A 23,124-nucleotide genomic window follows, 5' to 3' on the forward strand; every position below is an offset into this window, starting at 1 on the left:
CTCCCTCCCATCCCAGTCCGCCTCAGGTCCAGTCTCCTGCCCTTCCTGCTGCTGCACTCCCTGTGACCACTGCTAGCTGTCTCATCTCCGCAAAAGGAGCCAAGAGTGAAGTCACTGCTCCGGGAAAAGATGAGGAAGAGCCGGACTAGTAGCAAGCAGCTCCTCTAGACTTCACCGCAGAGCCTGAATTCCAAGCTCAAAGAGCTGGGAGAGGAGAGAGGGAGGGAAGGAGGAACAGGGGGACTCTTAGTTAGGGCTCAGCAGTCCTGGGCTTGGTCCCCACCCTGCCCACAGCAAGCTTTGTGACCTTGGACAAGTCCTGTCCCTCTCTGGGCCTCAGTTTCCACCTCTGAACATCTAGAACTGATGCTCATGAAGGGACTGGTCTCCTCACAGGCTGGTGCCAGTAAGATGGCAGCTGGGGGCCAGAGAGGAAATGCCCGCAGGCCAGGTGCCCAGTCAGCTGGGAGGACAGAGCACACAGCCTGAGAGACAGTTAAAAGACATACAAATGGGAGCTCAGATATTGCTCCAAACCTCCAGATCAGCTGGAGTGAAAGAGAAAGTGGGGAGGCAGCAAGACCTGACATTTCAAATGCCCCCTGGTGTCCTAACAGCAGCCTAGGGGCTGATCTTCTTCCACTGTCACTGTCCAGCTATGATGTGACCTTAGGCAAGTTACCTAATCCATCTTGATATCTTCATCTGTAAAATAAAGACATAATGGTCTTACCTTCTGCAGGCAGCCCTGGCAGCACAGCGGTTAAGAACTATGGCAAGCTACTGCTGCTAACCAAAAGATGGGCCGTTCGAACCCACCAGCCACTCCTTGGAAACTCTACAGGGGCAGTTCTTCTCTGACCTATAGGGTCGCTATGAGTTGGAATTGACTCAACAGCAACAGTTTTTTGTTTTGTTTTGTCCTTCAGAGCCTCTGACAGTGAGGTAGAAGGTACAGAAGTGCTTCGAAAAGTTAATGGCCCTGTGTAGATAGAGGGTAGCCTATCTGGTCCCTCCTGCAAAGCTGCCCTGAGAGAGCGCCTCTGGCCACATTCCGGATGAGCAAGTGCTGATGGCAGGACTGTACGACCGACTGACCTTCCAAAGGGGGCTGCCTAGCAGTTACCCCTCCACAGCACATGCTTCCAGTGGACCTGCCTGTCCTGCCCCAGCCCGATGACCTGTCCCTTTGACTCTGGACAGGGTCAGTGCTGAGCTCAGCGGATGAGCCACTCCTCTCTGCTGGGTGCCTCCCCTCAGGCTCAGTAAAGGTAGGCGTCTGGTGCTGGCAGGAGCTTCTCCAAAGGGGCCCTGCCCTGGAGAGGAATGCGGGGAACAAGGGCCTGGTGGGGGGAGCAGAGAGGTGATGTGCTGCGAGGCCTGGAAAAGCAAGCAAGTCCAGGGCCCTCCCTCCAACTCGCCACCCCCCATGAGCCCGCTCTGGCCTTTCCTCCTTCTTTCTCAGCATTTGCGTGAGCAGAGCGTGGTGGTGGGGGAGGGGCGGTGCGTCATCCACCTGTCACCAAGCTGGGAAGCTGAGTGTGTCTGTGACTCCTCCCTCTGCCCTGCCCCACCCCTTCTAACTCACTGCCCTAAATCAGGCCCCTGGCTTCTGTCTCCTGGGCTGCTGCTGGCACTGCCTCCAGTTTCACATCTCTCCATCCCATCCTTCTGGCTGCTGCCTACACTGCAACCACGTCCTTCCTCCATGCAGGTGCCCCCGAACCTCAATGCCGTCAGTGCCCCCCTCCATTTCCTGTAGGAAAGTTCCCCTCAGACCTGCAGTCAGGTCTCCCTCCATGAACGTAACCATCCGGCCACAAGGCTTTTCCACTCCCCACAGGCCAGCCTTCTCACGTTGCCCAGCCTGAACCCCTACCCCCTCACTGAAATCCTAATATCCTTTGAGGTCCAGCTCTTCACTTACTTGGCTGACTCCTCCTGGCACCATTAAGAGAAAACTTTTTAAACTCTGCTTTGTGTTAAACTAATCCAGTTAGCCTCGGGGGCCAGGATTGGGGGCCCCAAAGCACCCAGCATCCTGGAGAACGTGAATACTCACTGGCATCTCTTCCATACCAGCTCCCACTACATGCTTTGGGAGCCAGCACTGTCTCCTCCCATAGCAGTAGCTCATGGGGCCTCAGCTTCCCCCTGAGAGATTAAGTAAAATAAAAATAACTACTATTTTGACAGTACCCCACAGTTTGTGAAGTCTTTTCCTTTATCCTATAGTGCCTCATCTAATTCTCACAACCTCTGAGGGAGTATCTGTAGTCTCACTTCAACAATGAGAAAGGTGAGCAAGGAGGGACATCCTGTCCAAGGCTCCCAGGGAGGCAGCGGTGGAGACCTGAGACTCTGGGTTTTCTGATGTCAAAGCTTGTCCAGGCCAACAGTCTGGTTAGAATAGTCCTAGGCTGGGCCCCCACCTGACCCAAGATAAAGAACAGGCGAGTAGGGAGGAAGCTCTGCTTTTGTTCTAAGCCATCCATTGGGGGATGAATAAGGCCTACTCTGGGAACCAAGGGCTAATAAAGAGATAGGCAGCAACCTTGAGGGAAGGCCCCTGAGGGATAGAAAACCAGAAGGAGCAGAGCCAGGCTCCGGGGAACTCAGACAGGACTCTGAATTGGTTGACAAGGGGGCTTCTGTGGCTCAGGTGACTGAGCCGTGAAGTGGGGCATGGAGGGTTCTTGTCTAGGTTGAAGGCAACACTCCCGACCCCCACTCTGCAGTGTCCTTGCCAGGCCCTGCTGTGGGCATGGGAAGGGACTGGGAACATCTGTGGCTCCAAACATGGCTGGACAGATGTTCCTGCATTGGGGTGGCCCTGGGAGGTTCCCATGGCAACAGCCAGCCAGTCGGGCCTCTGTGCTTGGGCCAGTGGAGGGGGCTGGGAGCGGCTTTCAACAGGAACACATGTCTCTGATACTGGGGGAGCTCGAGGGGGTGGTACAGGCCTGAAGGTGGTCCACCATCATCACCACTGCGCCACATCCCCCGGAGGATGGAAGTGGAAAGCAGGGAGGAAAGGCTGGGGACCGGGAGGACCTAGGAAGGCAGGGAGTGTCCAGGGAGATCCTGCGGGAGGTAACGGGGCCAGAGGGGACATAGGTGATAGAAAGCTGAGCTGGGGCAATGAGGAAGACAGGGGCTGGAGGAGCCTCGGAAATGAGGGGCAGGGGTGGGAGGGAGAAACGGCAGTTTGAGAGACAAGCTGAGAAATGAGTTTGGGAGACTAGCCAAAGGAAGAATTTTTCCATTTGGGAGGGGAAGGCCCAAGAAGGCCACCCTACTCCAGTGATTTTCCCAAGGGATGCTGAGCTCTTAGGCTGGCAGGCCTCTTCCAGGGGAGCTGGGAGAGCTCCCAGAGGAAACAGCAGAGAAGCCAAGTGCTTAGGCTAGAAGAGCCCAGACCAGATGGGAGGCCAAGGAGGAATGGGTGGCAGGGTCCAATGGGTCTCCTGCAGGCCTCCACCTCCCCTGCCGTGCCCCCAGGCCAGGAGCAATGCCCAAGCCCTGGGAAGAGGCAGCTGGCAGTGCTGTTCCCCAGCTCCAGCCTCCCTTGGCTTCTCATTTCCACAGGCTGGCCTGGTAGTGTGGAGAGCAGCCTATGACCTGGAACCCAGGATCCTCACCGTGCTGCCGTGGGTGCATGGGTATGGCAGGAGAGGGGCCTCATAACCTACGATGGGCATGAGGACCACCTCCCAAGAGCCCTCACAGAGAAGGGAATCGGAGTGGCCCATGTCCTTGGTACCCTGGCCCTCCCCAACACCCCCTCAGGTTCATGGCTTCTTCTCCCTGATTCAGCAGTTTCAGAAACCTCCAGCTCAGCATATCCACTTCCTGAGTGGGTGAGGAAGAGGACGGGGGCCTGGGGAAACCTCTCAGCCTCCCCTAGAGTTCGTTATGCAAACGAAGAAAATGGGCCCTAGAAATGAAACTGAGAAGCCCCAAGGAGCCAAAATGAGAGTCAGCACCCTCTGGGAACCCAGGAGTCCCCTCCCCAAGCTCAAACCTCCACATACATACACATATGCCCCACAACACTAAATTCTGCCTACCTTCTAGCCTGAAACCTCCCAGCAACCCAGGTTTACCACACAGCTGCAGGCAGCAAGATTTAGAGCACCTGTGGTAGGCGAGGGACACCCTGGTGGCATAGTGGTTAAGTGCTACAGCTGCTAACCAAAAGGTTGGCAGTTCAAATCCACCAGGTGCTCCTTGGAAACTCTATGGGGCAGTTCTACCCCGACCTATAGGGTCACCGTGAGTCGGAATCAACTCAATGGCAACGGGTTTGGTTTTGGTTTGGGTGGTAGGCAAAGGGCATCCCTGGGTGGTGCAAACAGTTAATGCATTCAGCTGCTAACCAAAAGGTTGGAGGTTCAAGTCTACCCATGGGTACCTCAGAAAAAGGCCTGGCGATCTGCTTCCAAAAAACCAACCATTGAAGACTCTATGGAGCACAGTTCTACTTTGACACATATGGGGTCACCATGGGTGGGAATCAACTCGACGGCAGCTGGTTTGGTTTGGTTATTTAGCTGGAAGGCAAGGCAATGTGAACAGGATAAAACTATGCCAGCCTGTGCTTGCTCCTCCTGACCCCCCCTCCAGAAATAATGACTCCTTCCTAAACCCCCCTATGATGCCTCCAGCCCCTGTCACTGACCCTATGCCTGAGAGGAAGTTCTTCCTTAGGTCTAACTAGAGTCCCTCCTGCTGTAAAAAGCAGGTAATATCCCTCTCCACTGGACTATGCACTCCTTGAAGAGCCTCTGTATTTCAGAGGCTCGCTGTTTCAGAGACACAATAGACTTTGCTGATGAGTGGTCCTTGCTCTATCCCTAGCCCTACCACCACCCCCACGCTGGAATTAAATGAGCTAATACATTCAAAGGCCTTAAAAAGGTCCTGGCACCCACAACTGATGGCTGCCCTGACAGGGAACACAACAGAGAACTCCTGAGGGAGCAGGAAAACAGTGGGATGCAGACCCCAAATTCTCATAAAAAGACCAGACTTAATGGTCTGACTGAGACTAGAAGAATCCCGGTGGTCATGGTCCCCAAACCTTCTGTTGGCCCAGGACAGGAACCATTCCCAAAGACAACTCATCAGACTTGGAAGGGACTGGACAATGGGCTGGAGAGAGATACTGATGAAGAGTGAGCTACTTGTATCAGGTGGACACTTGAGACTGTGTCGGCATCTCCTGTCTGGAGGGGAGATAGGAGGATAGAGAGGGTTAGAAACTGGCAAAATGGTCACAAAAGGAGAGACTGGAAGGAGGGAGCGGGCTGACTCATTTGGGGAAGAGTAAATGGGAGTATGTAGTAAGGTGTATATAAGCTTACATGTGACACACTGACTTGATTTGTAAACTTTCACTTAAAGCACAATAAAAATTATTAAAAAAAAAAAAAAAAAAAGGCCTGGCATGATGTGGTGTTACATAAGCATTTTCTAAATAACACAGAAATCAATCACAGCCCCTTCTGGGGTCTGCAGTCCGTCCCTTGCTTAACTGATAGCACTGCCTTCCCCCAGCCTGAGCCTCACACAACGTCATTCTGCCCCCCACACTGACTGGGGAATTTCCAGGGTAGTCAAAAGGTCCAGTGTGATGCCTATAAGATTGAGGTGAGATCTCAGGACGGACTTACCGAAGAGTCTGAGCCCTCTTGGGAGAGCTAACAGGCCCAGGGTCAGGCAGGTGGGGTCTGAGGCTGGATAGTAGGTAGTGGGGAGACCATGTCTAGAGAAAATGTAGACCCAGGGCACCACCTAGTGGCTCCCTCGCCAACTGGAGAAGCCCAGGAGGTGGGGGAGGGGAGGTCCTCTCCCCCTCTTCCACCACTCACTCTAAACGCAGGCAGGGAAATAACCTTTGAAAGCCAAATATGGGACAGACATTTTGCTTACATGGGTTTATTTAATCTCTCCCCCAGCCCTTCAATCCCCTTTTTTTTTGAGCATAAGAAACCTAAGGCTTCCATAGGTTAATTTGCCCAAGAACACACCGTCTGAATTTGAACCCAAGACTCAAGACTTCAAAACTCTCTAGCTGGTCATCTTTCTACATCTCCCAGGGGACATCCAGGACAGCTGTGAGCAAAAAGTGGGCCTGGGGTTTGTTGAGAGTGCAGCATGAGGGGAAAGTGGGCAAATGGAAGAAGGGGCAATCATCAGTGCCTAGGGTAGTGGTGGGCGTGGGGGGCCCCTGTGCTCAGAAACTACCCCAAGTGACAGAGCCTCCACCCAGCTCCAATAGCACTTTATTGGGATCTAAGTCTACAGTTCACCCGAGGAGGTTAGGCCATGTGAGAAGCTGGGGCAAAAAGGGGGCTTCACTACCCTGGGCACAGCTGCTTCCAACTCTAACACCCCCCCCCCCAGAGAAAGCCCTCATGCTAGGCCTGCAGCCAGCAACTCTAGCTGAATCCCAAGGGCACTGGGTCATCGTGTGGGGCTGAAGGGGAATTCCGGGGCCACCGCACACAAAAGAGGATGAAAGCTCTTTGGCTTCACAATCAGGATGTCACCTCCTCTCCCCTACCCCTCCCCCATCAAAAAAAAAAAAAGGGCTCTTCTCTCATCCCCCCACTTCACATTGGCACACCTTCAGGCTGCCAAGGATCCGAACCTAGGGCCCTGAGTATTTGCATACATTTGCATAGGCAGCACAGCACGGCAGGTCCAGCTAAGCCCTTTGTCTAACAGAAGTGGCATCAGGGCAGGTATGGGTGATTTCACTCTTCTCTACTTGTTCCATCCCCTACCAAGGATACTAGGCAAGCCAGGGGAGGTACCAGCTTAACAGTCTGAGCCCCAGCCCCAGAGGCTGCACAAAGAGGAACTTGGGCAGGACTCCAGCCAAGGTGATTCCCCTGATGGAGCAGGGACTCAGGCTCTGTGGTGGTGGCTGTGGTGGTGGCTGTGATCTTCCCTGGACCCCAAGACTTTGTGGCCCCGGAAGTGCTTGTCCTTCTTCCCCGACCTGTGGGGAGACATGGGGCGAGAGCAGAAAGAGGCCTTAAGAGTACAATACCACGTAACGAGCAGGGGCTCCCTGAAGAGTGGGACACTGTTCTTCCAACGAAGCCAACGCATGCAGCCACCACCAAGCACACAGGGCTGCAGACCTGGTCTCCCAGAATGAAGGCACAGGCTGGGAGGCAGGAAGGTAGGGAACAATCTCCTTACCCGTGGGTATATGCAGATATAGGGAGGGCAGGAAAATTCCCCAACCCAGAAGGGGAACCCCAAGATCACTCTAGGGTGAGCCCAGCCAGCCTCCTGCCCTCAGGGGAAGACAAGAAGCTCATCTGGATGCCTTCTCTAAGGGAAGCCTACTGGGGACTAAAAGATAAGACCACCAACTAAAGACCTCCTGTTCAGGGCCCTTACGCCTTTACATCCATCCTCTGCCCCCATGCCCCATCTTCCTTCCTGTCCCACCAGACCCAACTCCCCCAAAGCTCCTAACCTCTTTTTCAGTGCTTTGTCTCCAAAAAAGTGACTGAAGATGTAGTCCTCAAAGTCATCCACCTCACTGTCATCACCTGTCTGCCTCACAGCCACCTCCTCCAGGCTGTCTTCCAAGGCATCCACAAAATCCCGGAAGCGAAGGCGGTCGTGGCGGAAGATGCCATCCTCACCAAAATAAGCAGGTGAGAAGGGCAGGTCCTTGGCCAGCTGCCCAGCCCAGGGCAGCCGTGCCAGGTAGGTCCTCAGCAGAGAGGCTAGCTCCTGTTGCCGCACTGGGGCTAGCTCCATGCCGAAGAAGGCCAGGCCCTCTTGCCGCGCACACTCGTCCACACCTGAGCAGCCCTGGGGTGCCCGGTACTTGTGCCTCAACAGGTCTGCCCAGGTTGGCAGGTGGTCATGCCTGTCTTTAGCCCCTTCCCTCCACTGAGGATGCTTCTGCCTTTCTGCAGGAGAGTGAGGGCTCCCACTTTTCCTTGGGGGTTCCTTGGGGCCTTGTTGCTTGCCATCCTTGCCCTTCCACTCTTCTACCCTTGGCTTGCCCTCCTTCCACTTCCTTGTCTGTTCCCGGTCCTTCTCACCCTCCCAGCTCTTCTTCCTTTCCCGGCCAGATTCCTCCTTCTTATGCTTCCAATGCTCAGACTTCCAGTCCCCCCGCCCATTCCACCACTTTTCCCTTCCACTTCGCTCCTTGGAACTCCGGAAGAGGCGTTCGTGACCCTGGGCCTCGGAAGCATTGGCAGGGGCCCCAGGATCCTGGCCCCAGCTCTCTAGCTTCTCTAGCTTCTGGGCCAGTCTATGGCTCAGCTTGGCCAGGCCAGAATGGGCTGGGTCCCCTCGGCCGGCCTCCTGCAAGCTCTGCTCCAGGTCCTGCTGCACAGACCCTAGAAGCCGTCGCTGGCTCTCCAGCTCTTGCCTTAGTGCCTGGGCCTCAGCCTCCAGCTGCTCCTTCTGCTCCAGGAAGCCAGAGCCTGGCCACTGCCCCCTGGGGCCTTGGCCCTCAGTGGTCTTGTCACCCTGCAGTCCTCTGCCCCAGGTGAGGCAAACCCCGTCTGGGCTCCAGACTATACAGTCAGCCTTCAGCTCCTGGAGCCGGGCCCGCAGCTGCTGCAGCTCTGACTCCAGGGCCCGCTGGGAGGCCTCGCCCTGCTGCAGGGCCCCCCGGAGCTGGGCATTCTCCTCCTCCAGCCGTTTGGGCTGGTGCATCAGACTCTGGAGCTGTTCCTTCTGGGTCTGGAATGGAGCAGGGTTGGGGGTTGGACACAAGGAGTCCTTGTTAGGATGGACCCAGCGCCACTGACCCCAATTCCATTCTGTCATGGTAGGCATGAGGCTCAAGCCCCTTATATGGCCTGAGACACTCAGAAGATTTGGTTCTCAGCCTATTCCCCATCCCCACCGTGCACCAGACTGTGGGATACTCAAATTCCATCCTGGGCCTCGGCTTCTCCGTCCTTATCTAAGTACACTTTTTAGATTCAGCAGGATAGCCAGTATGCGGCTCTCATGACCCTGGTCCCACCTCCCATTCCTGGAACAGACATTGTCAATTGAGCAGAGCACTTCTCTCCCACTGAGCCTTAGCATGTTCTTCAAATCCTCCTCCACACGATGCTCTAGGCAGACCAGACCAATCAATTAGAGATGGCATGCCATGTGAAACATACGCCAGCCCTGGCCCAAACCTCAGCACGAGGGATGTAAATAAAGAATTAGGAGGACGCCCTGACTGTAGTGGGAAAAGCAGAGGTCAAGGTGTGGGAGGTGGGGGAAGAAGGAACACTCTTGTGGGAAGACACTAGGACAGAAACCTGGCCCAGGGAAGGCTAGCCCAGCCCACCGCCTTCCACCTGTGCCCACCTGCAGCTGGGCCTGTAGCAGCCTGATGTCCTGGTTCTCCTTGGCCAGCTTGTCTAACAGAAGGGCCATGTTCTGCAGGCTGGGGACACTCCCAGGGGGCGCTGAGGCCTGCAGCTGCTCCCTTCGTCCGTCCTGAGAGTAGAGGAGCCAGTTACCACACCCTGTCCCACTGCCTGGATTCTCCCCCACGAGGCCTCACACACTTACAGAGATTCTCACGCATACCTGCCCATCTCCTGCAGCATCCTGCAACTCAGTATCTGACCCAGTATCCGGGAAGACCTGCAGCTCCACTTCCTCCATGGGCCCTATGGGAAAGAGAGGTCCTAAAACTGGCTCAGTGGGAGACAAGTGCTGTGCTCAATTAACAAAGTCCATTCCAGGGATGGGAGGTGTGAACAGGGCCACAAGAGCCACATATTGGCCATCCTTAGCTGAATCTAAAAAGTGTGCTTAGCTAAGGACAGAGAAACTGAGGCCCAGGATGGAATTTGGGGTCTGGTGCAAGATGAGAATGGGGAATGGGACAAGAACTAAAACCTCTGAGTGTCTCAGGCCATAAAAGGGGCCGACAGAGTCCACTCCCTCCCTATATACGTACACACTCACCCCTCCTACCAACCCCATGGCTGAGAAATCCCGTGAGGAAAAGGGTCAAGGATCATCCTGAACAGCTGACTAAGGCCAACAGCTGTGTAATAAATGTGCAACCCCCAGCACCAGACAACCCCACCCACCATCACTGCTTCCCGGGGGTGGGAGAAGACAGACATGCCACAAGCCAGGGCCCCTGCGCACTCACCGCCCTCAGATTCTGAAAGGCCACCTGAGGATGAAGTCGGAGGAGTCCAATAAGGCCGGAAGGGGAGAGGGTGGAAAGGGGCAGGGGAGAAAGTGGTTAGAGGCAGGAGGGCGGGAGGGGCCGGAGTAGAGGCCCAAGGCCCCAGCAGGAAGATACCACTCACCGGAGAAGAAGAGGATCCCCAGGCCCAGAAGAACCAGAGCTCCGAGAAGGCACATGTTGAGGGAGATGCCCAGCTCCCTAACCACATCCTCACTCCCTGCCTGGTCCTCCACACCCAGGGGTGCCGAGGACTGAGGCGGGCCAGGGCCCCGGCCCCACCGTCTCCGCAGGCCCTCCACATCCATGTCGGTGTCGTCCTCACTGCTGGAGCAGTGGAGCTCCTCCCTGATTTGAGCTGGAGGGAAGGACAGGGACAGTGCAGTGAGGCAATTGAAGGGACAGGGCTTAAAGAGAGAAGGGGGAGTAGTGGAAGGCAGGGTGAGGCCTCTGCCCTGACTGCAAAGAGGAGAACAGGTAGACCCTGCCCATTTTTGCCTTGAAGACTGCCTCTGCCCAGTCTGAAGGGGCAAGAGATCAGCCCTTTCATCTGCAAATGACAAGAGCCACTTTCATCCTCCTCCTTCCAAAGTCTGCCTCCCTATCAAGCTCCTGCAGCTATTCCCAACCTCCTGGTTCAGCTCCTAACTCTGGTGACTCCTTCTTAGCCTCCCTTCCTGGCTCTTCCCTGTCCTAAGGGTAGTGGTCTCCCTGGCACCATTTCCAGTTCTCTGTTCTTCTCACCATACAGACAGACGTCAATTACCTACCTCACCCACACCCCTGCCTTTCCCTGATCTGTAACTCCTGACCTGGCCTCCTCTGAGTTCCAGAACTATATGTCTGCCTGCCTACAGGCCACTTCTGTCTGGATGTCCCTCAGAGACCAAACACTAAACACAATGCCCTCCAAACTGGTTCCCCAATTCAGGGAAAGGCACCACTGATACCATCTACCCCAAGCCCAAGCCCTCCTTCTTCACCCCTACCTAGACAATGAGTCTTGACAATTCCACACTTGAACATCTCACCAGTCCACTTCTCTTCTCAACTCCCATTGCGACCAACTTAGTTCAGGTCTTTATCTCTTTTGGCCCAACCACTACGGTCATCTCTTAAATGGCCCCCCAGCCCCTGGCCTCTCCCTTTATACTGTCACTCTTCAGTAGAGATGGATTCATGCCACTCCTCTGCCACAGGCTTTGGACACAACTTCCTTGGGATATGAAACGCTGCACAACCTGGCCCCAATTGCTCTTTCCAACTCATTCTCCTTCCTCTCCTCCTTCAGACTCACTCTCCTTTGCTGATGCTGCAGCCTTGGCCTGGAATGTTCTCTTCCTCCTACCCCAACCTACCAAAAGCCTACTCTTTGCTCAAGACTCTGCTCAAATATCACTTCCAATGTGAACCTTTCCCCAACTGTCCCCTTCTCTCCCTTCCCCTCAACCTGTCCCCTGACTTAACACCCCTTCCCTTCCTTTGGAGCACCTTGCACACCTCATAGGCCTGACTTGCATCTTGGCTGACTTAGTTTTGGTCTGTCTCTTACACAAGCCATGAACCACCCATCCATTTCCCCCGGGGCCCAAAGCTGGCACACAGAAGGGACTCAGAGAATGAGGACTGAATTATAGAGATGAGAGGAGGAGAAACAGACAGAGAAAGAAGGCCCCATGGCAGAGAAGGAAGAGTCAACCAGACCTGGCTCTGCCATTCACCAGCTATGTGACCATGGACAAGTCATTTAACCTCTCCGAGCCTCAGTGTCCTCAAAGGGTGGTGGTAAGGATTCACCGTTATAACATAAGGAGGGCACCAAGCCAGCAGGTCCCAGAGCCTGGACCAGAGCATGTGCTCTGGGGATGATCACTCCCATTCCCATACCTTCTAGAAGGGAAGTGACAGGAGATAAGGACATGGACTCTCACCTATTTTGGGGGATGATGGCAGGCTCTGTTGGGGATTTCGGTCCTCCAGGCCCTGTGTATCCGGTCCCAGGCCTGCCACGAGGGTTGTCTCCTGTAAGTCGCCCTGAGCCACTGTGTCTTCTGCGCCAGAGGGTTCCACATCACAACCATCACCTTCTAGGGTGCCCTGATACAGACACAGCTGTGAGCAGGCCCTCCTCCACTCCTCTCCCCCTCCCTCCCCGTGAAGGTCTTCACCTTGGCCTCGGTCTCCTCTGGGGGAATGGGCCCAGACTGGGAGCCTTCACTCTTGAAGAGGGTCTCTGTGGTTGGGAGAAAAGGCTCAGGAAAAACACTAACCGCCCCGCCCCCCATGAACTCCCTCCACTGGCTCCCAGCTCTGTGGCTCCCGCAACCCCCTTCCAGGTTGGAAGGGGCAGGAAAAAAGCCCAGGAAAACCGGATGGAATGAGGGAAGGTGTTTGTAAACTGAGATTAATGAGGGAAAGAAGACTAACCAACCCCATTTCTCAAGGAAACTGAGAAGCCCCAGAACATGGAGAAGAGGTAGCTACCCACTCAGCAGGGCCCCATTACCTTCTCCATCCAAGGTCTCAGCTAACTCTTCACCATCTGCCTTGGAGAGGCTTGGAGGGGCCTGGGGGGCCATGTCAGATTCTGAGTCCCTCCTGGATTCTGGGCCCAGGGTCTCCACAGGCAGGCTCTGTGAGGGGAGGGGGGGATGTAAGCAGAAAGGCTGCTCCAGAGAAAGGACAGCAGGACAAAAGCAGGAGCATGGGGTGCTTTTCTGGGGTCCCTGGGCCTGGCCACACTACTCAGAAACCCCAACCCATATCTCACAAAGATACACTGGTAGGGAGCAGAGCCGAAGTGGGGAGGATGGCAAGCTGGCATCTCAACTCAGATGTAAAGCCTTTAACCACCCCCTAACCTTTTTTTTTTTTTTAACCTTACTCGCTGCTGTGAGAAGCTTTCAGAGACCGGGTTTCTCTTAAATGAAGGAGCACCCCTGGACCAAGGAGGTGACTCAGTCAGTTTAGCAACAAATGTACAAACTCAGCATCCCCTGAGGGAGGCCAGCTAAAGCCTAGGTCCCGCTGCCCAAAATCATCAGTACTTCCTTTCCCTACAGATGAACAATCTGGTTATTGGTTGTGGTAGGGAGGTGGCAAGAGAATCCCTTGGGCATCCAAGGGTCACAGCTCTGTTTCCCAGAGGACTTCCCTGCAGCTTCCCATATAACTAGCCACCCACTTACATCTTCCAAGTCTTTCTGGCCTTTCCCACAGGCCCCTGACACGCCCCCACCCACCCCTCTTCCGGCAGGTGCTCACAAAAGCCCAGCTCACCCCAGCCACAGTAATGCCGACCATGTCTCCATGGTGCTCCTGGCCTGGCCGTCCAACCTTGGCCTCTCCTTTCCCTGCACACTCCTTGGCAGGCCCACCACCCACTTACCCCATCCACGGCTCCCACTATCCCTCCAAGAATAATTCTTGACCTTAAGGTGTTTCTCTGTAATTTCCCACACACTTTAACAAGTATAGTCTCATTTTGTTCTCATGGCCACCTCTATGTGGCAAGAATCATGACTCCCCATTTTACAGGTGAGGACAGAGAGGTAAAATGGCTTACCCAAGGTCCCCCAGCTGTCAGCAAAGGTATCCCAACAGGTGGCCAGGGCTCTGATTGTGGGCATGGTGCCCCTCCTTCTCCACCCCTCCCTCCTCCTCTACTGGGAAGACCCAATCCATGTGTCCAGCTCCAGCGTCATCCCTGAGGTCCCTCACTCTGAGCTCAGTTCCTCAAAGGCACCTCACACTCAATATGTCTACACTGAGGTCTCACCTCCTCCCCTCCTGGTTATTCTAACACACCAAGTCACTGGGGCTTGGAACTCCAATATCCCTTTAACAAATTTTCTCTATCCCCTTTCCAGCCAGTCAGGCCCCTATCCTGCCAATCGCTTTCTCCCTTCTCAGAGGCTTCAGGCAGCACAGGAGTCCACCAACTCTGACCTGGATCCCTATAGGAGCCCTCAAAACATTCTCCCTGTTCCCACCCAGCCAACATGGTGGCTTCACCCTCTTCCCAATGATTGTCCTGACACCCTCTGACTCAAAACCCTTAAAAGTTTCCCATCAGGATGAGACCCAGACATCTCCACTAGGCCATTCAGGTCTCTTCCAGGCGCCCTAGGCTCTGCCCCCAGCCTCACTCCAAATCTGGCTCTGACACGTGTCCCTACTTCCTCCTGCAGCCTCCTCACAGTCTCCCTAATATGGGCTTTCCCACTGTTGCCCTAGGGCCTTAGCTCATGCTGGTCTCCCCACCAGAATTCCCTTCCCATTTCTCTCAGTTTACCCAAGCGGTACCCTTCCTTCAAGGCATGGTCCAAGTCCCAACACCTTCCACCATGAAGTCTTCTCCAATAGCCCAAGCTCACCTGACCCCTGCTCCCACAGCCAGCAGGAGGTGATACAGGTGACTGTCTGGACTCAGGAAGGGACAGACCTAGAAAGCACCCCAGCCTTGTAGGAACCCCCCTTCCATGTGGTTCCCAGATACATTCTTCCTACCTCTGAGCCAGCAAGAACCCAACTATTATCCGAGTCTGGGCAGGAGGCCATGGCTGCTAAGGTTCCCAGGCTTCAGTGGCTGCCACCTGTAGAGAAAAGTTCTTTTAAAGATCCCAGCTCCCTTCAGAAGAGGCAGGATGCAGACAGTAGACTTGGCTGGGTTCCAAAGTTCAAGGGCTGGGCAGCAGCCTCCAGAACCCAGCCTGGTTCTAGTCCTTCAGACACTAACACCTCAACTCTTCTGGGCAGTATTTGCCTTGCAAATCAACTCCTGCCAATGGTCACAAACAAGCATGACTCTTCCAGGGACCAGCAGGTCCTTGGGAAACTGAATTGACCCTGAAAGGTCAAAGACGCATAGGGCTGCAAAGGCTTTGGGGAATATCCAGCCCAACTGCCGCATGTTGTGAGCAGAGAAAATGAAGCCCAGAAAAGCTAACCTGATTTGCCAAAGATCAACGGCGAATAAGAAGAGCAAGAAAAGCAACCCAAAACCAGTACTCTCCACAATCACTAATTCCCTCAGAGCCTGGAAGAGAAAACTCGAAGGCCTCCTTCAGCTCTAAGCCTCTCACCACTCACCCACCATTAACTCCTTTGCATGGTCTGCTTCAAGGGTTCTCAACACTGGCTGCCATCTAAGATTCTGACTCAGTTTGTTGGGGGTTGGGCCCAGGCATGGGCCTTTTCTTAAAATCTCCCTGATTCTCATGTGCAGCCAGGGCTGAGTACTGCTATAGCCTAGATCCGTCTGGATACACCTTTAGTAAATCTCCTTGTCCCTCTCACTCTTCATCCAAAATTCTTTTTCTCTTCTTAGTAATCTGCAGAGTTTCATCTTACAGAACTTGAGGGTGACTAGGAAAAGGGACATATGACAACTATCACATATAAAACACTTTACAGTTTGTAAAGCATGGACAAAGATCCCAGCTGTGATCCTGCCCCCTACTAATCTGCTCCAATTTGTCAGGGTAGGGGTAGGGAGTCACTCCAGCTTCCAAAGCCTAACAAAAAGCGAGCTAAGAGGAGAAGGACCCATCCCTTCATCCAAGGCCAAAACTGTCCCGTCAGGCTGGGGCAGCTGCAATTGGGGCCTGGAACGCAGGTGGAACAGTAGGTGAGAGTCCTGGCTTCTGATCTTTCAGAGAAGGATAAATGACTGCTGACTGAGGAACTGGAACCGCAGTAAGTAGAAGATGACTCTTTAAGAAAACCCTGTGGAAGCAGAGTGAGGATGGTGAAGTATGGCAGTTCCACCTTTGAAAACAACCACACTGCTCCCTTCTGTTTGAGTGGCCTTAAGTCCCGCATGTTGCCGTTTAGTTGGTTCTGACTCATAGCAACCCCATGTATGACAGAATGAAACACTGTGCCATCATAATGATTGTTGTCATGCTTGAGCTCATTGTTGTAGCCACTGTGTCAGTCCTTCTCATTCAGGGTCTTCCTCTCCTTCGCTGACCCTCCACTCCACCAAGCATGATGTCCTTCTCCCGTGGCCCTTGCCAGTCAAGACCTAGGCCCAGGACAGGTGAAAAACACCTCACAGAATCTTCTTCAATCTCCATGCCTTCCATCCCACGTGGAGACAGGAGAATAGCTGCAATGACATCCCCATGCCAAGTCCAACAGGATACCTTGGCAGGCTTCTATAGGCATTCATAAAGCCAGAGCTGCTCTGCCTTCTGCTCTCAGGCCCCTCCCCCGCTGTTCTGTCATCATCTCCCCATCCCCAGTTGCTGCGTGTGACTGTTAACAGGTGGTGGCAAGAAGGAAGTGGCAGTAGCTTGGGCTGAAGTCCCTGTTTATCCCTGGCTGTGTACAGCCTGCTCAGGTCCTCCAGCATGAGGCACCATGGCAACCAGGATGATGTCAGACCCACTGTCTCTATGGAAACCAGCCACAGTATTTGGGTCAACTAGACAAACACTTTGGAGACCCAAACAGGAGACAGGATGGAACCCTTGTTCACAGGGTCTCAAACCCTGATACCTTTGTTGGAATCATCCAAGATTTCAAAAGTACCCCCGTTCTCCCAAGCCAGCATCTTACCGCCTTATTAGGCAGTTCCTTCTGCTATCTAATCTCCACACTTCCCTGGTGTGTTTTCAGATCTTTTTCTTCCCATCGACCTCTAATAAGAAAACCCGCTTCTACCCGCTCCCCACTCCCTCTCCCTTTTCATTCATCATCCGCCCCCACGCAGGATTCAACAAAATCATCTTATAAGGATTGTCAAGGAACCCTGGTGGTGCAGTGGTTAAGCACTTGGCTGCTAACCGAAAGGTCAACGGTTCAAACCCACCAGTCCCTCCATGGGAAAAAGATGTAACAGTTAGCTTCTGTAAAGATTTATAGCCTACAGGGTCGCTATGAGTCAGAACCGACTCGACAACAGTGGGTTTGGTTATCTGGTCTAGAAGGACTGTCAGACTTGTGCTATTTCTGACAGACAGCTAAAGGGGGAGCTCTCCCACTCTGTACAAAGCTACGAAGTCTCACCACTGGCTAATTTCAGCCCCTTTAACAGTTGTTGCCCCAAACTCCACAAAGCAAAGGTCATGGGGGCACAAGAATTTGCCAGGGGGACCCAGAGCAAGTTCCTGTTCTGGTAACGTCCGCCTGTGGCCCTCCTTCCCCAGCCCAGAAATGACAAGCAGATCTGTGGATCCCGGGGAAAGCCCATTTCCTCGAGAGTTCTGCCCTCCCTTTCCTTTATCCTCCCTCTTACAGGGAATCTGTAGTCCCCTTCCGGGGTAGGGTATTACCTGACCCAGCTTCAGCCTTCTGGTGAACTTGTTGCTGCCTCCCCCGGTTTCCAGCCCAAGAAAGGTGAGTCACGTGACCAGTGGCTGACCAATGGCAAGCTAGCTTCCCCCAAGGGGCGGAAACTTTTGGCCAATAAGAGCTGGAGTTGAGACCCAGAGCAGGGGGGGTGAGGACCTGCACAATCCATAAACCTGTACTTACCTCCTGGTGAGACTGAGGTCCTTGAAAACTGAATTTTGGGCGACCTCCTGTCCTTTCCCAGTGTGAAAACAGTTTCTAGAAGCAAGACCCAAAATCGAAAGGCAAAGAAAGGGTGGTGTCTTCTGAGACAAGCATACAGGGCCAAGTTAGCCCCAAAATAGACGGCGACAGCTGCAGGCCGGGGGAGGGGAGAGAGGCAAGTGGCAAATTGTGGACTTGGAAGTAGCCCTCTTGCCACTCTCCCCACCTCGACTCAGTGCAAACTGTTTAAGAATGCCACTATTATTTAATTTTAAAAAGGGGGGGCCGAAAAGCCTCCAAAAAATATTAAGAGTTAAGGGCAGCCCCTCCCCCATCCCCTGGCGCGGGGCGGGGGGGGGGAGGAGGGGGGAGTAAACCCAGAAGAGCTTCCAGAACTTGTCTCCCAGAGATCTTGGAGCCAAAGCTCCTTCCTGGCTCCAGGCCTGGCCCAGGAATGTGCTCAGAAAAGAAACTTAGTCAATTTCTCACAGCAGGGATGGGGGGGTGTCGGGGGAGTTGAAGTAAGACGGGAGAAGCATCCCTTGACTCAGCAGCTTGTACTAGGGTCAGCTCAGAGGCCTGAATCTGTCTGCCATTCCCACTTCCAGGGAACCCCCCTCCATGTTACCGTCCTTAGTGGTGATAGTGGCTCACTTGGCTCTTCTTGCACATAAACAGCAGAGAGTCCTTGTCTGGATTTTCAAGTCATTTTATTAATCCAACCGTACAAAACACTCTCCCACATCTCTGCCACTCCACTTTCTTCCAAGCAGTAGTGGAGGGAAAGGGAGCACAGTGAGCGAAGACAACCCCCCTGACCCCATTTTACAAAAAGGTGGCGGGGAAGACAACACAAAAGCAACAGATAAAGGGGCAGACACAAACACAACACAAAGTTGAACGGTAGGGAGCCGTCATCTCTGTTGTTTTAGTGTGGGGAAGAGTGGAAGAGGGAAGTCCAGAGGCCTGCTCTCCCAGCCTCCAAGGCTGCTGGCTCTTCCAGGGCAAATGAGTTCTGCAATATGCCCTTTGTCTCCTCTCTTCGAGCTAGGGACCAGAGACGCGGGGGGAAGGGACCACAGAAGGGCGTCCCCCACACCTTGTGCTTAAGAACAACTAAAGTCTCAAGACAGCCACACACCCTGCTGGCCCTTCCCCACCCCAACAAGGAATGCGGACATACGCAGTTAAGAAAGAACAGCTGTGGGGGCAGGGGAGGGTTCCCGCTCACCCCCTGGGCCCCTCTCTGGCAGGCAATGCTTCAAAATAAAAAACAAATGAAGCCCAGTGCAGGACTTTGGCTGAGAGAAATGAGAACTGCTAGATCACTAGGCCCAAGAAGAGAGGAAAGAATAACACAGGAGGAGAGCAGAGAACATCCAGGTTCTTCTACCTTTTAGTACCATAGCAATGAGGCTCCTGCCACTTCCCCCCACCCACAAGGCTGTGACAGGGCCTCGCTTGGACCCTATTATCAGGAGAGGAAATGAGGTATAAGGGCTCTGCCCCTTTTCAAGCTTTCCTTCAGTTACGCCAGGGAGGCAGGGGCATAGGGCGCCAAAAATTGAAGAAAGGCGCAGAAGGTAATGTGCAACAGATGGAAAAAGGGGGGGGGGGTAGTATGACCATACAATCCAGACTTCCGGGATAGTCCGAACTTCAAATATCCTGGTCCGTCAGACCAAATATCCCACTTTTTGGCAAAAACACGGTCATTAGGAGAAAAGCAACAACAGAGGCTGAGAAAGGCCCAGTGACTTTGGTATGAGGGAGATATGTCCTGACAGCATCTCTTACCTACTGTCTTGAAGCCCCAAATCACCAAGAAACTGTCATAGCCAAGAACTCTCCAGCTTCTTCGAGCTATCAGGTTCTCTGAGAGGAGCTGGGTAGGTCTTAGAGGAGGCACAGCGAAAGATGGAAAGAGGGAAAAATCCCCATTTGTGCCCTAAAGCCGTCTCGCAGAGCCCATGAAAAGACTACGGTGGGGATGGGAAAAGACCCCAACTCCTCTGGCCCAAAACCTTGACACCAAAAAATAAGGCTGGAGCTGTGGGGCTAGATAGAGGCATTAGGCACAGGTATTAGAGGGCACCCATGATCTGCAAAGGGGACATCCCTGCCCTCCAAATTCTCCTCCAGCCCCTTTTCTCTGGCAGCCACAGCCCTAGGCCTCCAGGGATAGCCACCAAAAAACGGCTCTGTGCAGCAAGGCTTTGGTTTTCTGGACCTCTGTAAATCTCAACAGGCAAGCTTCCAGAAAAGTGGGCGATCCAGGCCCTCTTCTGCCTGCCCACCTCAGGTCCTTTTCTGCCCCCATGGGGATGGGAAGCCATCGGAAACAAGAACCAAGAGCCAGACATGGAAACAATCACTCTGGAAGAGGAGGGAGGAACATGTGCACTTCCCTGAGCCACCATGCCAGTGTCACCCATCATTGGCAGCCACCAGCTGCCCCATGCCCTCGCGGATGTAGACAGACTGAATCTCCTTGGTCTTGAGGCAGAGATCACAGGCCCAAACAGCAGAAGCCTCAGTGGTCAGCAGCCCGTAGGCACTCTCAGTCATGCCCGTGCACTCACGGTGGAACCACTTCTGGCAGGAGGCCTCACACAGAATAGCATCCTGGTCGTCATTCACCTCACTCCGACAGGCACCACAAGGATACACCAGGCCTGGAGGAGGCTGGGGCCCCGAGCCCCCAACTGCCTTGCCAGGGGGTGCCAGGCTGTTAGCATCTGGAGTGCCCCCACCCCGCCCGCTGCTGTTTGGGGGAAAACTGGGTTGATTCCCATTAACGGCAGCAGCTGGGGAGCCTGAATGGGGCTCCTGGGGAAAAGCAGTGGGAGCAGGTGGATTCAAGGGCTTTCCCCCATCCTCACCACCAGGGCCAGGAAAGCCAGGGTCTGGACCGGGGAAGGGACTTGTGTTAGGGGGCAGGCTAGGGAGCCCCTGACCAGGTCTCTGGAGAGGAGAGGGGCCAAAAGGTGCACCTGGCTGGGCAAAGCGCTGGGGGAGAGAAGGAGGACCCAGCTCCCCTCTGGGAGGTTGTCCCATGGTGGGTGAGATCATGGGGCCAAATCCTCCCACTGGGCCTGTCATCATCTGCCCACCAGGAGGGCTAAAGTTTTGACCAAGAGGTTGGTTGAAGGGTTGGGTGGGAAAGTTCATATTGCCTGGGGGTGGGTAGCCAAGGCCCTGTGGGGGCATGTTGAAAGCAGGGCCCATAGGGTTGGGAGGGAAAGGAGGGGGCTGTCGACGAAGAGGCTGGGGACCCCCTCCACCCCCAGTGCCATAGCCTGGGGGTACTTGGCCAGCCATGCCGCCCTGTACGCGGAAGCCTCCAAAGGGCACAGGACTGCCAAGGAAAGGGGGAGCTGCAGCCCCCACCTTAGGGACTCCAAAGTCATCCTCAAAAGGGTTGGATGCAACCAGATGATCCACCATAGGAGTTGGGGGTGGCGCAAACTCCGTCAGATGTGAGTACGCAGGGCCCTAGCGGGGAACAGACGAAAAGAACAGAGTCATGGAGGGACACACAGCTAAACCAGGAAAGCACTAAAAACGCAATACATGTTTTGGAGGCTGATACTGGCCAGCTCTGATCTTACACCAAAATGGACCTTAGAATACAACAGGGGAACAGAACACGGAGAGCACAACTAGTACAGTGCAGTAATTTTGTTTTAAATCCCAGCTCTGATGTTGAATACCTTCGAGACCCTGGAACAGATACTTAATTTTTAAGCCTCAGATTTCTCATTAGTGAAATAAGGATAATGCCTATCTCCCAAAACTGTTAAAAAGCAATTCAGCACAATCCATGGCACTTAGGAAAACCTCAGTAAATGGTAGCTGTTACCATCAGGGAATTAGGACAGGAAAAAAGGAGGGGTGAGGAGCTGTAATCCTGACTGATGAGATCTTTGGCCAAATCATCTTTTGGGGGAGACTACTTCTTTGGAAATTTGCTATGAGATTGAGAAAAAGGCCCAGAAACTGAGCAAGGATAGTTTTCCCTTCTCTCTGTACCTGATGCAAGATACAAACAGATACTGGAGCGGCAGAACACAGGGTCCAGAGGGGCTGCTAGGAATTACCCCCACCACCAACCACTATTCACCTGAGTATTTGACTTCCTTCGTTTCTTTTCTGGGCTCTTCATTTGCAGACCTGGAAGAGCAGCAAATGGCATACGCAGACAAGTTTTCCTGAGGTTTCTCCAACCTCCTTTCTCCCAACCATCCCCTGATGAACTCCTCTAATTGTACACTTGTTAATTTATTTAACAAATACTGACAATGGGTGTGACATGAAAAATGAATTGCAAGCACGGCCATACTCTCAACTACCTCTTTCCTTAAATAAGGAATAGCCATCTTTCGATACCCTCAGGTTCCAAGAAACTCCTGAATTCCATGTGCCTCCAAACCCCAGGGCTCTCAATCTGTGATAGCTACCCCCAAACCCTGGCAGGCCTTCACCCACCCACTCTCTTCACCTGAGCCTCCCTTCAGACCCCTCAGCCTAAGACCCCCTCATCCTCCCGCCGTCCCTGCCAGCTCCCCACTTCAGGGTTCCCAGGTCCTCGGCCTCTCCAGCCCGCGTTCCCTCTCAGCACTCTCACCGGCCTTGCCCTGCTTCCTCCCGGCGCTGGGCGGCGCAGGGGGCGGTGCGGGGCCGCCACCTCCCTCCAGCTTGTCCGGTGGGGGCGGCGCCGAGGCGGCCATGGAGTGGGGGCCGGGGTTAGCGACGGCGGGGGATGGAGGCGCCCTCGGGCTGCATCACGGCCCAGAAGGGAAGCCAGGGGCAGCGCAGGCCCCCGAGCTGCAGCAACCCCAAGATGCGGTGAGGGAGAAGCACCGGCCAAAGCACGAACTGCGCGCCCGCTCCAGACTCACCGCCCGCCCGCAGCAGCAGCAACAGGAACCGGAACTCAGCTCGGCCACCACCACTGAGCCCGGCGAGGGGGGGGAGCGAGGACTGGGCAGGGCTACCCCTGAAAGCTCCGCGAGCGGGGGAGCCGGACCGCTGTAGGAGCCTAGCGGAGACGTCCGTTTCACCCCAGGGGAGTGGCCCGTACCGCCTCACCTCTGGGCGGCGGCGTCCGTCAGCCCTCGCTGCCGGACCATACCATTCCGGACAGAAAGGGTCGCCGCAGGCAGGGTGCGCGCGCGAGCCGAGGCGCGCGCCCGGGAGGCCCAGGCATCCTGGGGATCTGGCGTCCCGGCGCGAACGGGGCGCCAGGCCCGGGACTTCGCTCGGCCGCCAGCCCGCGCCGTCCTGCCCGGCAGATGCAGACGCCCTCCCGGGGACGGCTGGCCCCGCACGCCCCAGCCTGCTGTAAACCCCCATGGCCGGCGCCGACGCTGGAACCGGCAGGAGCCGGGCCGGGTGAGTCAGGCCGCCGCCGCCGCGCCGCG

General features: G+C 54.6%; 2 protein-coding genes across 5 annotated transcripts; both read right to left on the minus strand.

Annotated features, from left to right (window-relative positions):
- Positions 1–5,924: 5,924 nt before the first annotated feature.
- Positions 5,925–21,195, minus strand: PBXIP1 (PBX homeobox interacting protein 1). 4 transcript variants are annotated; one of them, XM_003414924.4, is made up of 11 exons: positions 21,092–21,195; positions 14,708–14,793; positions 12,705–12,831; positions 12,367–12,431; positions 12,130–12,295; positions 10,323–10,556; positions 10,160–10,183; positions 9,583–9,665; positions 9,358–9,489; positions 7,499–8,730; positions 5,925–7,009 (listed from the first exon to the last, which is right to left on the minus strand). In XM_003414924.4, the coding sequence occupies exons 2-11, from the start codon at positions 14,756–14,758 to the stop codon at positions 6,916–6,918; spliced, it is 2,208 nt and encodes a 735-aa protein (XP_003414972.2). In that variant the 5' UTR covers positions 14,759–14,793; positions 21,092–21,195; the 3' UTR covers positions 5,925–6,915. The 4 variants fall into 4 exon arrangements, with proteins under 4 accessions (XP_003414972.2, XP_010593094.2, XP_023409793.2 ...); XM_010594792.3 differs by lacking the exon at positions 21,092–21,195 and adding an exon at positions 17,479–17,610; XM_023554025.2 differs by lacking the exons at positions 10,160–10,183; positions 21,092–21,195 and adding an exon at positions 17,479–17,612.
- On the minus strand, positions 18,390–22,799 carry PYGO2 (pygopus family PHD finger 2). Its single transcript, XM_003415106.4, has 3 exons — positions 22,329–22,799; positions 21,825–21,874; positions 18,390–21,196 (listed from the first exon to the last, which is right to left on the minus strand). The coding sequence occupies exons 1-3, from the start codon at positions 22,429–22,431 to the stop codon at positions 20,129–20,131; spliced, it is 1,221 nt and encodes a 406-aa protein (XP_003415154.1). The 5' UTR covers positions 22,432–22,799; the 3' UTR covers positions 18,390–20,128.
- Between the last annotated feature and the right edge of the window lie 325 nt (positions 22,800–23,124).

This window comes from Loxodonta africana, chromosome 3, assembly GCF_030014295.1.
Source record: "Loxodonta africana isolate mLoxAfr1 chromosome 3, mLoxAfr1.hap2, whole genome shotgun sequence".
Taxonomy (NCBI): Eukaryota; Metazoa; Chordata; class Mammalia; order Proboscidea; family Elephantidae; genus Loxodonta; species Loxodonta africana.